The 14,618-nt window shown below is 38.6% G+C and overlaps 1 protein-coding gene across 3 annotated transcripts in view; it reads left to right on the forward strand.

The window, feature by feature from the left end:
* The window catches only part of NAALADL2 (N-acetylated alpha-linked acidic dipeptidase like 2), a 1,542,421-nt gene that overhangs the window by 899,544 nt on the left and 628,259 nt on the right, over window positions 1-14,618 (forward strand). For all 3 annotated transcript variants that reach the window (XM_036850518.1, XM_036850517.1, XM_036850516.1), the window contains one exon: window positions 6,365-6,484. In XM_036850518.1, coding sequence (XP_036706413.1) covers window positions 6,365-6,484 — 120 coding nt within the window. The remainder of the gene's footprint in view (window positions 1-6,364; window positions 6,485-14,618) is intronic.

A 14,618-nucleotide genomic window follows, 5' to 3' on the forward strand; every position in this document is an offset into this window, starting at 1 on the left:
TGCACTGTATATATGTGCCACATCTTCTTTATCCATTCTTCTGACAATGGACCCTTAGGTTGCTTCCATGTCCTGGCTATTGTAAATAGTGCTGCAGTGAACATTGTGGTACATGACTCTTTTTCAATTATGGTTTTCTCAGGGTATATGCCCAGTACTGGGATTGCTGGGTCATATGGTACTTCTATTGTTAGTTTCGTAAGGGACCTCCATAATGTTCTCCATAGTGGCAGTATCAATTTACATTCCCACTAACAGTGTAGGAGGGTTCCCTTTTCTCCACACCCTTTCTAGCATTTATTATTTGTAGATTTTTTGACGATGTCCATTCTGACTGGTGTGAGGTGATACCTCATTGTAGTTTTGATTTGCAATTCTCTAGTGATTAGTGATGTGAGCATCCTTTCATGTGCTTGTTGTCAATCTGTATATCTTCTTTGGAGAAATGTCTGTTTAGGTCTTCTGCCCATTTTTGGATTGCATTGTTTGTTTTTTTGATATTGAGCTGCATGAGCTGTTTGTATATTTTGGAGATTAATCCTTTGTCAGTTGTTTCGTTGGCAAATATTTTCTCCCATTCTTAAGGTTGTCTTTTCGTCTTGTTTATGGTTTCCTTTGCTGTGCAACATCTATTAAGTTTCATTAGGTCCCATTTGTTTATTTTTGTTTTTATTTCCATTTCTCTAGGAGTTGGGTCAAAAAGGATCTTTCTGTGATGTATGTCATAGAGTGTTCTGCTTATGTTTTCCTCTAAGAGTTTTATAGTGTCTGGCCTTAAATTACGGTCTTTAATCCATTTTGAGTTTACTTTTGTGTATGGTGTTAGGGAGTGTTCTAATTTCATTCTTTTACAAGTAGCTTTCCAGTTTCCCAACACCACTTATTGAAGAGACTGTCTTTTCTCCATTGTATATCTTTGTCTCCTTTGTCAAAGATAAGGTGACCATATGAGCGTGGGTTTCTCTTTGGGCTCTATATCCTGTTCCATTGATGTGTATTTCTGTTTTTGTGCCACTAACATACTATCTTGATTACTGTAGCTTTGTAGTATAGTCTGAAGTCAGGGAGCCTGATTCTTCCAGCTCCGTTTTTCTTTCTCAAGATTGCTTTGGCTATTCGGGGTCTTTTGTGTTTCCAAACAAATTGTGACATTTTTTGTTCTAGTTCTGTGAAAAATGCCATTGGTAGTTTGATAGGGACTGCACTGAATCTGTAGATTGCTTTGGGTAGTATAGTCATTTTCACAATGTTGATTCTTCCAATCCAGGAACAGGGTATACCTCTCCATCTGTTTGTATCATCTTTAATTTCTTTTATTGGTGTCTTATAGTTTTCTCCATACAGGTCTTTTGTCTCCTTAGATAGGTTTATTCCTAGGTATTTTATTCTTTTTGTTGCCATGGTAAATGGGAGTATTTCCTTAATTTCTCTTTCAAATTTTTCATCATTAGTGTATAGGAATACAAGAGATTTCTGTGCATTAATTTTTATCCTGCTACTTTACCCAATTCATTGATTAGATCTAGTAGTTTTCTGGTAGCATCTTTAAGATTCTCTATGTATAGTATCATGTCATCTGCAAAAAGTGACAGCTTGACTTCTTCTTTTCCAATTTGGATTCCTTTTATTTCTATTTCTTCTCTGATTGCTGTGGCTAAAACTTCCAAAACTATGTTGAATAATAGTGGTGAGAGTGGGCAACCTTGTCTTCCTGATCTTAGTGGAAATGGTTTCAGTTTTTCACCATTGAGAACGATGTTGGCTGTGGGTTTGTCATATACGGTCTCTTTTATGTTGAGGTATGTTCCCTCTATGCCTACTTTCTGGAGAGTTTTTTATCATAAATGATGTTGAATTTTGTCAAAAGCTTTTTCTGCATGTATTGAGATGATCATATGGTTTTCCTCCTTCAATTTGTTAATATGGCGTTTCACATTGATTGATTTGCGTATATTGAGGAATCCTTGCATTCCTGGGATAAACCCCACTTGATCATGGTGCATGATCCTTTTAATGTGTTTTTGGATTCTGTTTGCTAGTATTTTGTTGAGGATTTTTGCATCTTTGTTCATCAGAAATATTGGCCTGTAGTTTTCTTTTTTTTGATATCTTTGCCTGGTTATGGTATCAGGGTAATGGTGACCTTGTAGAATGAATTTGGGAGTGTTCCTTCCTCTGGTATATTTTGGAAGAGTTTGAGAAGGATAGGTGTTAGCTCTTCTCTAAATATTTGATAGAATTCACCTGTGAAGCCACCTGGTCCCCGGCTTTTATTTGTTGGAAGATATTTAATCACACTTTCAATTTCAGTGCTTGTGATTGTCTGTTTATATTTTCTATTTCTTCCTGGTTCAGTCTTGGAAGGTTGTGCTTTTCTAAGAATTTGTCCATTTCTTCCAGGTTGTCCACTTTATTGGCATAGAGTTGCTTGAAGTAATTTCTTATGATCCTTTTCATTTCTGCAGTGTCAGTTGTTACTTCTCCTTTTTCATTTCTAATTCTGTTGATTTGAGTCTTCTCCCTTTTTTTTCTTGATGAGTCTGGCTAATGGTTTATCAATTTTGTTTATCTTCTGAAAGAACCAGCTTTTAGTTTTGTTGATCTTTGCTATAGTCTTCTTCAATTCTTTTTCATTTATTTCTAATCTGATCTTTATGATTTCTTTCCTTCTGCTAACTTTGGGATTTTTTTTTTTTGTTCTTCTTTCTCTAATTGCTTTAGGTGTAAGGTTAGGTTGTTTATTTGAGAGTTTTCTTGTTTCTTGAGGTAGGATTGTAATGCTATAAACTTCCCTCTTAGAACTGTTTTGCTACATCCCATAGGTTTTGGGTCGTCATGTTTTCATTGTCATTTGTTTGGAGGTATTTTTGATTTCCTCTTTGATTTCTTCAGTTATCTCTTGGTTATTGAGTAGCCTATTGTTTCGCCTCCATGTGTTTGTATTTTTTACAGTTTTTTCCTGTAATTGATATCTAGTCTCATAGCGTTGTGGTCGGAAAAGATACTTGATACTATTTCAAGTTTGTTAAATTTACCAAGGTTTGATTTGTGACCCAGGATATGATCTATCCTGGAGAATGCTCCATAAGCACTTGAGGAGAAAGTGTATTCTGTTGTTTTTGGATGGAATGTCCTATAAATATCAATTAAGTCCATCTTGTTTAATGTGTCACTTAAAGCTTGTGTTTCCTTATTTATTTTCATTTTGGTTGATCTGTCCATTGGTGAAAGTGGGGTGTTAAAGTCCCCTTCTATTACTGTGTTACTGCCTCAGTTATTCTGCTATTGATTCTTTCTAGAGAATTTTCAATTTCATTTATTGTGCTGTTCATCATTGTTTGTTTGCTCTCTAGTTCTTCTAGGTCCTTGTTAAACGTTTCTTGTATTTTCTCCATTCTAGTTTCAAGATTTGGGATCATCTTTACTATCATTACTCTGAATTCTTTTTCAGGTAGACTGCCTATTTCCTCTTCATTTATTTGGTCAGGTGGGTTTTTACCTTGCTCATTCATCTGCTGTGTATTTCTCTGTTTTCTCATTTTGCTTAACTTACTGTATGGGGTCTCCTTTTTCTTAGGCTGCAGGTTTGTAGTTCCCATTGTTTTTGGTGTCTGCCCCCAGTGGGTAAGGTTGTTCAGTGGGTTGTGTCGGCTTCCTGGTGGAGGGGCCTTGTGCCTTTGTTCTGGTGGATGTTGCTGGATCTTGTCTTTCTGGTGGGCAGGACCATGTTCAGTGGTGTGTTTTGTGGTATCTGTGAGTTTATTATGATTTTAGTCAGCCTCTCTGCTAATGGGTGGGGTTGTGTTCCTGTGTTGCTAGTTGTTTGGCGTGAGTTGTCCAGCACTGGAGCTTGGTGGTTGTTGAGTGGAGCTGGGTCTTAGCACTGAGTTGGAGATCTCTGGTGGACCTCTTGCCGATTGTTATTACATGGGGCTGGGAGGTCTCTGGTGGTCCAATCTCCTGAACTCGGCTCTCCTACCTCAAAGCCTCAGGCCTGACAACCGGCCGGAGCACCAAGACCCTGTCAGCCACATGGCTCAGAAGAAAAAGGAGAAAAAAAAAAGGTAGAAAAAAATAAAATGAAATGAATAAAGTTATCAAAATAAAATATTTTTTTAAAAGTATTAATATAAAAAATTTAAAAAGTAATAAAAAAAGAAAAAATAAGAAGAGAGCCACCAAACCAATAAACAAATCCACCGATGACAACAAGTGCTAAAAACTAAACTAGGATAAACATAAAAATCAGAAACTTGTCAGTTTCATACAGCAAACCCCAAGTCTACAGTTGCTCCCAAAGTCCACCACCTCAATTTTTAGATGATTCGTTGTCCATTCAGGTATTCCACAGATGCAGGGTACATCAAGTTGATTGTGGGGATTTTATCCACTGCCCCTGAGGCTGCATGGAGAAATTTCCCTTTCTCTTCTTTGTTTGCACAGCTCCTGGGGTTCAGCTTTGAATTTGGCCCCACCTCTGTGTGTAGGTAGCTTGAGGGCCTCTGTTCTTTTCTCAGACAGGATGTGGTTAAAGTAGCAGCTGATTCGGGGGCTCTGGCTCACTCAGTCTGGGGGGAAGGAGGGATACAGCATGCGGAGCAAGCCTGCAGAGGCAGAGGCCGGCGTGACGTTGTATCAGTCTGAGGCATACCATGTGTTCTCCCAAGGAAGTTGTCCCAGGATCACGGGACCCTGGCAGTGGCGGGCTTCACAGGCTCCCAGGAGGAGCGGTGTGGAGAGTGACCTGTGCTCGCACACAGGCTGCTTGGTGGCGGCAGCAGCAGCCTTAGCGTTTCATGCCTGTCTCTGGTGTCTGTGCTGATAGCCACAGCTCACGCCTGTCTCAGAAGCTCATTTAGGTGGTGCTCTGAATCTCCTCTCCTCGTGCACCCCATAACAATGGTCTCTTGCCTCTTTGGCCATTCCAGACTTTTTCCCAGACTCCCTCCCGGCCAGCTGTGGTGCACTAGCCCCTTTCAGGCTGTGTTCACGCAGCCAACCCCAGTCCTTTCCCTGGGGTCTGACCTCCGAAGCCCAAGCCTCAGCTCCCAGCCCCCACCTGCCCTGGCAAGTGAGCAGACAAGCCTCTCAGGCTGGTGAGTGCTGGTCGGCACCAATCCTCTATGGAGGAATCTCTCTGCTTTGCTGTCTGCACCCGTTGCTGCACTCTCTTCTGCGGCTCCAAGGATTCCCCACCCTGCCCACCCCCTCTCCCCACCAGTGAAGGGGCTTCTAGTGTGTGGAAACCTTTCCTCCTTCACAGCTCCCTCCCACTGGTGCGGGTCCCATCCCTATTCTTTTGTCTCTGTTTTTCCTTTTTTCTTTTGCCCTACCCAGGTATGTGGGGAGTTTCTTGCCTTTGGGGAAGTCTGAGGTCTTCTGCCAGCATTCAGTAGGTGTCCTGTAGGAGTTGTTCCACATGTAGATGTATTTTTGATGTATTTGTGGGGAGGAAGGTGATCTCCACGTCTTACACCTCCGCCATATTGAAGGTCCTCCCTCCTGAAGCAGCACATTTAGTATTATAATTTTATGACTGGAAAGCATAACAGCTATTATTTTAATAATAGAAATTCCAGAAAGTAAAGCCAAAAGGAATCCTCTTGGCTGTAGGAGTATGCTGGATGGAACCCTCAGGGCAGTACTTTTCAAAGTGTGGGATGGGGGTCACCAAATCATAGGATTCCCAGTAAAATTTCCAAGAAGGCATACAATTTTTACATTAATAAAATGAGACTTTTAAAAATGAGAAATATTGATATGAAACATAACTCTAGGGGAGTAGTGGGATATGTGACAGAAATAGTTGTTTGGTGTCATATTCTAAAGTCTTGAATGTCACAGTGGTATAGGTGGTTGTATAGGTTGTATCCTGCATAACCCAGGGGGCTGTCATTCACAGCTGGATATGTGCACATCCTGAACAGCTGTGCATTGTGAACTTTGTACTTAATTTGGATAACAGTAGAGAATCTTTGAGTTGTTTTCACATCTAAGAGTAGTATGATCGTTGTTGAACCTTAAGGAAATTAATTTTGCAGCGTCTTGTAAAATGATTCAAATTCCAGAAACATGAATGTAATAATATACCAAACTGGGTCTGTTAGAGACATAAACTGGGTTTGTAATATGTTTAGAAGAGACTGCAAAGCAAAAATGACTCTAAACCTTTTTCTCAAGTGACTTCTCAAAGGAGAATTGTTGTACCCTGATAGAAATAGAAAGGTCATGATTGGGACAGGGTAAGAGAGCGATTAGTTCTCCTTGAACATTTTTGAATTACTATGAATGATTTTGTTATTAAATGGGCAACTTGCTATAATGCTTCTGACAGGGCTTTATTTTTCTTTGTCTTCTCTTTCAGGCTGAAGTCATTGATGTGAGTTATGGAAATGCAGATGATTTAAATAGGATTAAAAAAATGAAAAATGTCACAAATCAGATTGCACTCCTGAAATTAGGAAAACTGCCACTACTTTATAAGGTTGGTCCAATGGCTGTTATTTGGTGGTAGGGTGAATATTTTGTTCAGTTGGGGTTACATGTGCATCTGAGAACATGAAGAGAGAGAGGGAGAGTGTGTGTGTGTGTGTGTGTGTGTGTGTGTGTGTGTGTGTGTGTGTGTGTGTGAGAGAGAGAGAGAGAGAGAGAGAGAGAGAGAGAGAGGGAGAGCAACAGAGTGGAAAGACAGAGAGGCATAGGGTATCACAGGAAGATAACTTTTCCAAAATGGATAATTTTATATTAAGACCTTTAAGATATTGTGAGTTTGTGGGACCTTCAAAAAATTGGCATTTCCTTCATAATACCTATCTGGAATGCTAAAAATGAGAACCACAGTGTCCTCGCGACATCTGTGAAACTTCTAATCTGTTATCTAATTACCATCTGCTTTATGTTAGACTAGTATCTCACTGATTTACACTCCTTAGTGATTAATTTTTGTCAACTCTGTAACTTCACAGTTACTGACTGTGCTCAGAAATTTAATTAAAATATAATATACTAAGGAAAAGCAGAATTTTGATTTATTTTATTTAAAGAGAAGTTTATTAACACTCATCCACCAGATGCATTTACATAATTAAAGCAGTTCAATCTAAATATCTCATAATGAGCCACCACAATAGAGAGTCACTACTGCTTATTCTTACTTCATTTTCTTTTTCTATTAAAAAAGAATGATCAGTGTAGTTGTGTAGTTATGTCCCTGGAATGCTCTGGTTCTGAAGATGTATTGGATTTATCCTCATTCAAACCTTTATGAGATTAGCTAATTCCCAGGAGCAAAAAATGTATCCAGAAATCTGTTGGCACGCTCTGTAAGGACCCAAGAGAACATTCTGTGCCTATTTTTTATTTTCCAAGGATGCTCTTATACTTAAATCAATGTCTGATAGTAGATAATAGGCCAGAATTTTAAGATAGTCTTGAAAATATAATACACACTGATACTAATTTTTTGTAGGATAATTTGTCAGTATGTATTAAAGGCCTTAAAATAATCATTTTGACCCAATAATTCCATTTCAACAGTATATTCTAAAGGGGAAAAAAATCAGAGATGATGAACACAATGATTACCAATGATGTGAGAAAATATTTGAAATGATATATGCATCCAGTTTAGCACTGAAAATTGTGCTACATTTGTGCAGCTGAATACTATACAACAATTACAATGTAAAGAATATTTAATGATATGTGAAAATCCTCATAAGTCAAACAAATAAATTATAAAGAGGACATTTATAAGAATTATATAATAATGATTACATTTATTGTTACTTCTAAAAATAACATTGTTAGAAATATGGGTTAAATATTTTTCTAAGTGTTTTTTTATGTATTTTCACATTAATCTTTACAATAACCAGTGTTGAGGTACAGATTATTATCTTCAATTTATAGATAAGTATCACAAGTGCATGAGGAAGGAAATAAGATAGATTATACTCTTTCCCCAAAAACAGCCCCAGTCTGGTAGAGGGGCAAAATGATAACATTTTAAATCAAGGGTACAGATTTGATCATGATATGAGACTAGGCATTCTAATTACTTACTTAAGACAAGTGATTCAAATTGCTTAGAGGACATTTTATTACCAATAATCAGAAGAACTCTTCCTCTAGTTGTTTGGGGAAGAATGTTCTTTTCCAGATGTTTTAAAAGGGAAGTGGGAAACAAAGCACAACAGACCCACTTACCCATGGAGGGTAAGTTCCAAGACTCCCAGTGGATGCCTGAAACCACAGTTAGTACCAAACCCTACATATACTATGCTTTTTCCTATACATATATACTTATGATAGTGTTTAATTTATAATTAGGCATAGTAAGAGATGAACAACAATAACTAATAATAAAATAGAGCATATAACAATATACTATAATAAAAATTATGTGTGATACCACCAACGTCATTCTGATAATTTAGAGGGCTGCTTAGTGACTAATGGGCAGGGTAGGATATACATCATGGATGTGCTGGGCAAAGGGACGATTCACATCTTGGCTGGATGGAGTGGGACAGCCTGAGATGTCATCAGGCTACTCAGAACAGCCCATAATTTAAAACTTAGGAATAATATTTTTGCAATTTTCCATTCAGTGTACTTTGGACTGCACTTGACCACGAGCATCTGAAACCTCTAAAACTGAAACTATGGATAACAGGGAACTACTATAACACTGCTTTGAGTACATTATATGAATCCTGCTTGTTCAACCTAAGAGTGATACAGATGACTAAAATGTTGTTTGTGGTAGGGGCCAATTATCTAAATTGGGTTGATGGAATTATGGATTTCTATTTCTTTATATTTTCTAAATTCCTAATGATTTTGTATATATTTTGTAAGGAAAAAAAGTCTAAAAATTCATGTTAAGATAAGGCATTTAAATTTTTTTCTAACAGTGTTTATAGGCCAAATACTCAAAATCCCTACCAGTAGATAATGGGTTAAAACATAGCCACTTTCTTTTTATTTGACTGCTCCAGAGAATATTTACATTATGAAACCATTTGGCAAGGTCCACAAAGTACTGAAATAGTGGTTTATCTAGAGTAGGACACAGTTATTAAAACCCTGGTATATTTTCCCTGATCATCTTCCTTACAGGCCTATGAAGAGATTTAACAAAGAGGTCTGTGCAGAATTCCCCTTTAGACAGAGCCTTGCCACAAAATTGGCATTATCTTCTAGCCAGAGAAGAGAAAGCACTCTTTCTTTAACCTTTTAGATTCTATTCTAGGCATCTCTGTTTTCTGTAGATTGTCCCAGAGATTATGGAATCACTGATTCCATATCTGTTAATATATATTCACATTGTAAAGAAAAAAGAAAGCATGGTGTAGACAAGGTTATATAGCATGATTATAGCTGAACTTGCTTCACCTGTCCATCAAATATATTCTGAGGCTGAAATTGGAAAATGAGGTCATAGAATAATACAGCTGGGTTGAAAAAAAGGCAGAGGACCAATTGACTTCTATGTGAATTACAACTGTTACTCATGATTCCAAATGAGCATCTGGACTGGGAACATGGGGCTGAATGAGTTGAGAAAAGTTAATCGTATTTTAACTGTGCAGTAGTAACTAAATCATAGTTTAAAAAATGAATCTGGGAGGGAATCTCTGCATCTGAGATAAAGAGGGCAAAGGGGAAGCAAAATTGTGATATTACCTCCTAAAGAGAGTAGAAAAATAATCCGCAGTCAAGAAGGAGGAGATCTCATTAGTTTTATCATAAATGGTATGTATGTGTTAATTTAGTCACTAGGAAGGGATTGATGAAGTAATCCCCACATTTGTAGCAGGAGCTGTAAAAGGCAGATGGCTTCTAGCTCTAAGCCTTGATGTCCACACTTTGTTGCAGGAAAGGGCCAAGTCCTTCAGACCTAGCTTGTGCTAGTTTCCTTAAGCTTAAACCTTAGAGGAAAGGCTTTAGGTTTCTATGAGCTTTGTATTTATAGCAGTTTATTTTATAGGAGAGTGCTTTCATTCCTTAAGCTTTAAGACAAAATAGTCTTTTATCTGTCATGATGGATTTACTTAGATTTGTCTCAGTGACAATCTGAGACATAATAAAGCAGATCCAAAAACCCTTGCAAATTCCCAAATTGCTAAATAGCTCTCTAGTACGAAATTTATTTTATGAAAGGCAATAAAAGCATTTGGCTTTCTTTTAGAGTCATTTTCACAAAAAGCAGTAATAAAAAAAAAAATTACTGTGTACGCCATGGCAGCTAGAAATTGAGTAAATCCCACTGAAATGTGGAAGATGGGGCATTATCTGGGTCCGCACCACATATAAGCCCCAAGTCTTGTAAGAGACAAATTTGCATATAGTAAAATTACAAATGAATAAATATCTTATGCCTTTTGTGCATGGTAAAGTTACACATGAAAATTAATAAATGCTGTTAAGAATTTTTCATAAATGAAGTAACATACAGTACATTCCTAGTACTCACAGCTAGATAGTAAGATACTAGCAAATATTAGCTGTTTTTTGCATTTTCTTATATATCTTTTTATCCCTGTAACCACAAGTTTAGTGATTTGGTAATCCAATTGATTTTGTAGTTTCCTACAAATGAAACAGTTTTCTATCTATTCATCAGATAAGATTTGTATTTTAATATCAATTTTTCATTGTTTGGCCTGTGTATGACTTAACCAACTATCACTCAAGTCCATAAAGCATGCTTAAAGAGGAAGGCATTTGGAAGAGCCTGGAAATGAGAGGTAGAAAACAATTGTTATGTGTTGATATTTTCAAATATTCAGTAGATTGTTTCCAACAGATTAGGAAAAAAGTAAACTTCATACTATTTGAATTTCAAACCCAATTTCATCTACAAAACAAGTAAATTTAAAACACTGAGTTGGGGGTTTAGTGAGGAAATCTCTATATTTGGTGATTTATCAATCAGTACTCAGCAAGTGGGCAATAGGAAGATCAGTAAGAAATTCTCTAGTTTAGGTAAAGTAAATGCTGAGAAATACTATATTTTGAAACCTTACCTCACATAAGGCATTGACATGCTTTTCATATTTGCTGAACTACACTCTGTTTCATTTGCTCCACTCTCCTTTTTTTTCTGATGACAATTATTTAATCCTTATGATAACTGCATTCAAAAGAATTATTTTTTTTAAATTTCAGTTAAGAGAGAGCAGCATTACTCTACTACATGTGGTAGAAGCTTAAGATGGTAGATCTAAAATTTAATTTTCATTTCCCCAAATTAACATATGATGTATTCAGCTAATAATTAGCATCAAAAATATGTGATATGAGAACCTTCAAGATGGTGGAGGAGTAAGGCATGGAGATCACCTTCCTTCCCACAAATACATCAAAAATACATCTACATGTGGAACAACTCCTTCAGAAAACCTACTGAAGGCTGGCAGAAGACCTCACAATTCCCCAAAGGCAAGAAACTCTCCATGTACCTGGGTAGGGCAAAAGAAAAAAGAAAAAACAGACAAAAGAATAAAGATGGGACCTGCACCTCTGGGAGGGAGCTGTGAAGGAGGAAAAGTTTCCACACACTAGGAAGCCACTTCACTGGCAGAGACGGGGGGTGGACGGGGGGGAAGGTTCAGAGCCACAGAGGAGAGTGCAGCAACAGGGGTGCAGAGGGCAAAGAGAGAGATTCCCGCACAGAGGATTGGTGCCGACCAACACTCACCAGCCCGGGAGGCTTATCTGCTCACCCACCGGGGCGGGCGGGGGCTGGGAGCTGAGGTTCGGGTTTCGGAGGTCAGACCCCAGGTAGAGGACTGGGGTTGGCGGCGTGAACACAGCCTGAAGGGGGATAGTGCACCACAGCTAACGGGGAGAGAGTCCGGGAAAAAGACTGGAACTGCCTAAGAGGCAAGAGACCATTGTTTCGAGGTGCGGGAGGAGAGGAGATTCAGAGCACCACCTAAACGAGCTTCAGAGATAGGCGTGAGCCGTTGTTATTAGTGTGGACACCAGAGACGGGAATGAAACACTAAGGCTGCTGCTGCAGCCACCAAGAATCCCGTGTGAAAGCACAGGTCACTATCCACACCTCCCTTCCTGGGAGCCTGTGCAGCCTGCCACTTCCAGGGTTCCGTGATCCATGGACAATTTCCCTGGAAGAACACACAGCATGCCTCAAGCTGTTGCAAAGTCACACTGGCCTCTGTCACCACAGGCTGGCCCCGCATTCTGTACCCCTCCCTCCCACCGGCCTGAGTGAGCCAGAGCCCCCTAATCAGCCACTCCTTTAACTCCCTCCTGTCTGGGCGAAGAACAGATGCCCTCAGGCGACCTACATGCAGAGGTGGGGCCAAATCCAAAGCTGAACCCCAGGAGCTGTGCAAACAAAGAAGAGAAAGGGAAATCTCTCCCAGCAGCCTCAGAAACAGCAGATTAAATCCCCACAATCAACTTGAAGTATGCTGCATCTGTGGAATACCTGAATTGACAACGAACTATCCCAAAATTGAGGTGGTGGACTTTGGGAGCAAATGTAGACTTGGTGTTTTCTGTATGCAGCTGACTAGTTTCTGATTTTTATGTTTATCTCAGTATAGTTTTTAGCACTTGTTATCATTGGTGGATTTATTTATTGGTTTGCTTGCTCTTTTTTAAAAATTTTTTAAATTACATATTATATTTTTTATTTTAATAATTTTCTTTAATTTTGTATTTTAATAACTTTGTTTTATTTTATTTATTTATTTATTTTTCTTTCTTTTTTTTCTCCCTTTTATTCTGAGCCATGTGGCTAACAGGGTCTTGGTGCTCTGGCCAGGTGCCAGGCCTGAGCCTCTGAGGTAGGAGAGACAAGTTCAGGACATTGGACCACTAGAGACATCCCAACCCCACATAATAGAAATTGGCGAGAGCTCGCCCAGAGATCTCCATCTCAACGCTAAGACCCAGCTCCACTCAACAACCAGCAAGCTACAGTGCTGGACACCCCATGCAAAACACTTAGCAAGACAGGAACACAAACCCACCCACTAGTAGACAGGCTGACTAAAATCATAACAAACTCACAGACACCCCAAAACACAGCACTGAACGTGGTCCTGCCCACCAGAAAGACATGATCCAGCCTCATCCACCAGAACAAAGACACCAGTCCCCTACACCAGGAAGCCTCCACAACCCACTGAACAACCTTACCCACTGGGGCAAACACCAAAAACAATGGGAACTACAAACCTGCAGCCTGCAAAAAAGGAGACCCCACACAGTAAGTTAAGCAAAATGAGAAAACACAGAAATACGCAGCAGATGAAGGAGGAAGGTAAAAATCCACCTGACCAAACAAATGAAGAGGAAATAGGCAGTCTACCTGAAAAAGAATACAGAGTAATGATAGTAAAGAAGATCCAAAATCTTGGAAATAGAATAGAGAAAATACAAGAAACTTTTAACAAGGACCTAGAAGAAGTAAAGAGCAAACAAACAATAATGAACACCACAATAAATGAAATTGAAAATTCTCTAGAAGGAATCAATAGCAGAATAACTGAGGCAGAAGAACAGATAAGTGACCTGGAAGATTAAAAAGTGGAAATAACTACCACAGAGCAGAATAAAGAAAAAAGAATGAAAAGAATTTAGGACATTCTCCGAGATTTCACGGACAACATTAAACACACTGACATTCGAATTATAGGGGTCCCAGAAGAAGAAGAGAAAAATAAAGGGACCGAGAAAATATTTGAAGAGATTATAGTTGAAAACTTCCCTAACATGGGAAAGGAAATAGCCACCCAAGTGCAGGATGCACAGAGAGTCCCAAACAGGATAAATCCAAGGAGAAACATGCCAAGATAAATATTAATCAAACTATCAAAAATTAAATACAAAGAAAAAATTTTAAAAGCAACAAGGGAAACACAACAAATAACATACAAGGGAATCCCCATAAGGTTAACAGCTGAAAATTCAGAGAAACTCTGCAAAGCAGAAGGGAGTGGCAGGACATATGTAAAGTGATGAAAGGGAAAAACCAACAACCAAGATTACTCTACCCAGCAAGGATCTCATTCAGATTCGACAGAGAAATTAAAACCTTTACAGAAAAGCAAAAGCTAAGAGAATTCAGCACCACCAAACCAGCTTTACAACAAACGCTAAAGGAACTTCTCTAGGCAGGAAACACAAGACAAGGAAAAGACCTACAATAACAAACCCAAAACAATTAAGAAAATGGTAATAGGAACATACATACTGATAACTACCTTAAATGTAAGTGGTTTAAATGCTCCCACCAAAAGACAGACTGGCTGAATAGATACAAAAACAAGACCCATATATACGCTGTCTACAAGAGACCCACTTCAGACCTAGGGACACACACAGACTGAAAGTGAGCAGATGGAAAAAGATATTCCATGCAAATGGAAATCAAAAGAAAGCTGGAGGAGCAATTCTCATATTAGACAGAATAGAATTTAAAATAAAGACTATTACAGGAAACAAAGAAGGACACTACATAATGATCAAGGGATCAATCCAAGAAGAAGATATAGCAATTGTAAATATTTCTGCACCCAACATAGGAGCACCTCAATACATAAGACAAATGCTAACAGCCATAAAAGGGGAAATAG

The sequence above is a fragment of the Balaenoptera musculus genome, chromosome 4, assembly GCF_009873245.2.
Source record: "Balaenoptera musculus isolate JJ_BM4_2016_0621 chromosome 4, mBalMus1.pri.v3, whole genome shotgun sequence".
Taxonomy (NCBI): Eukaryota; Metazoa; Chordata; class Mammalia; order Artiodactyla; family Balaenopteridae; genus Balaenoptera; species Balaenoptera musculus.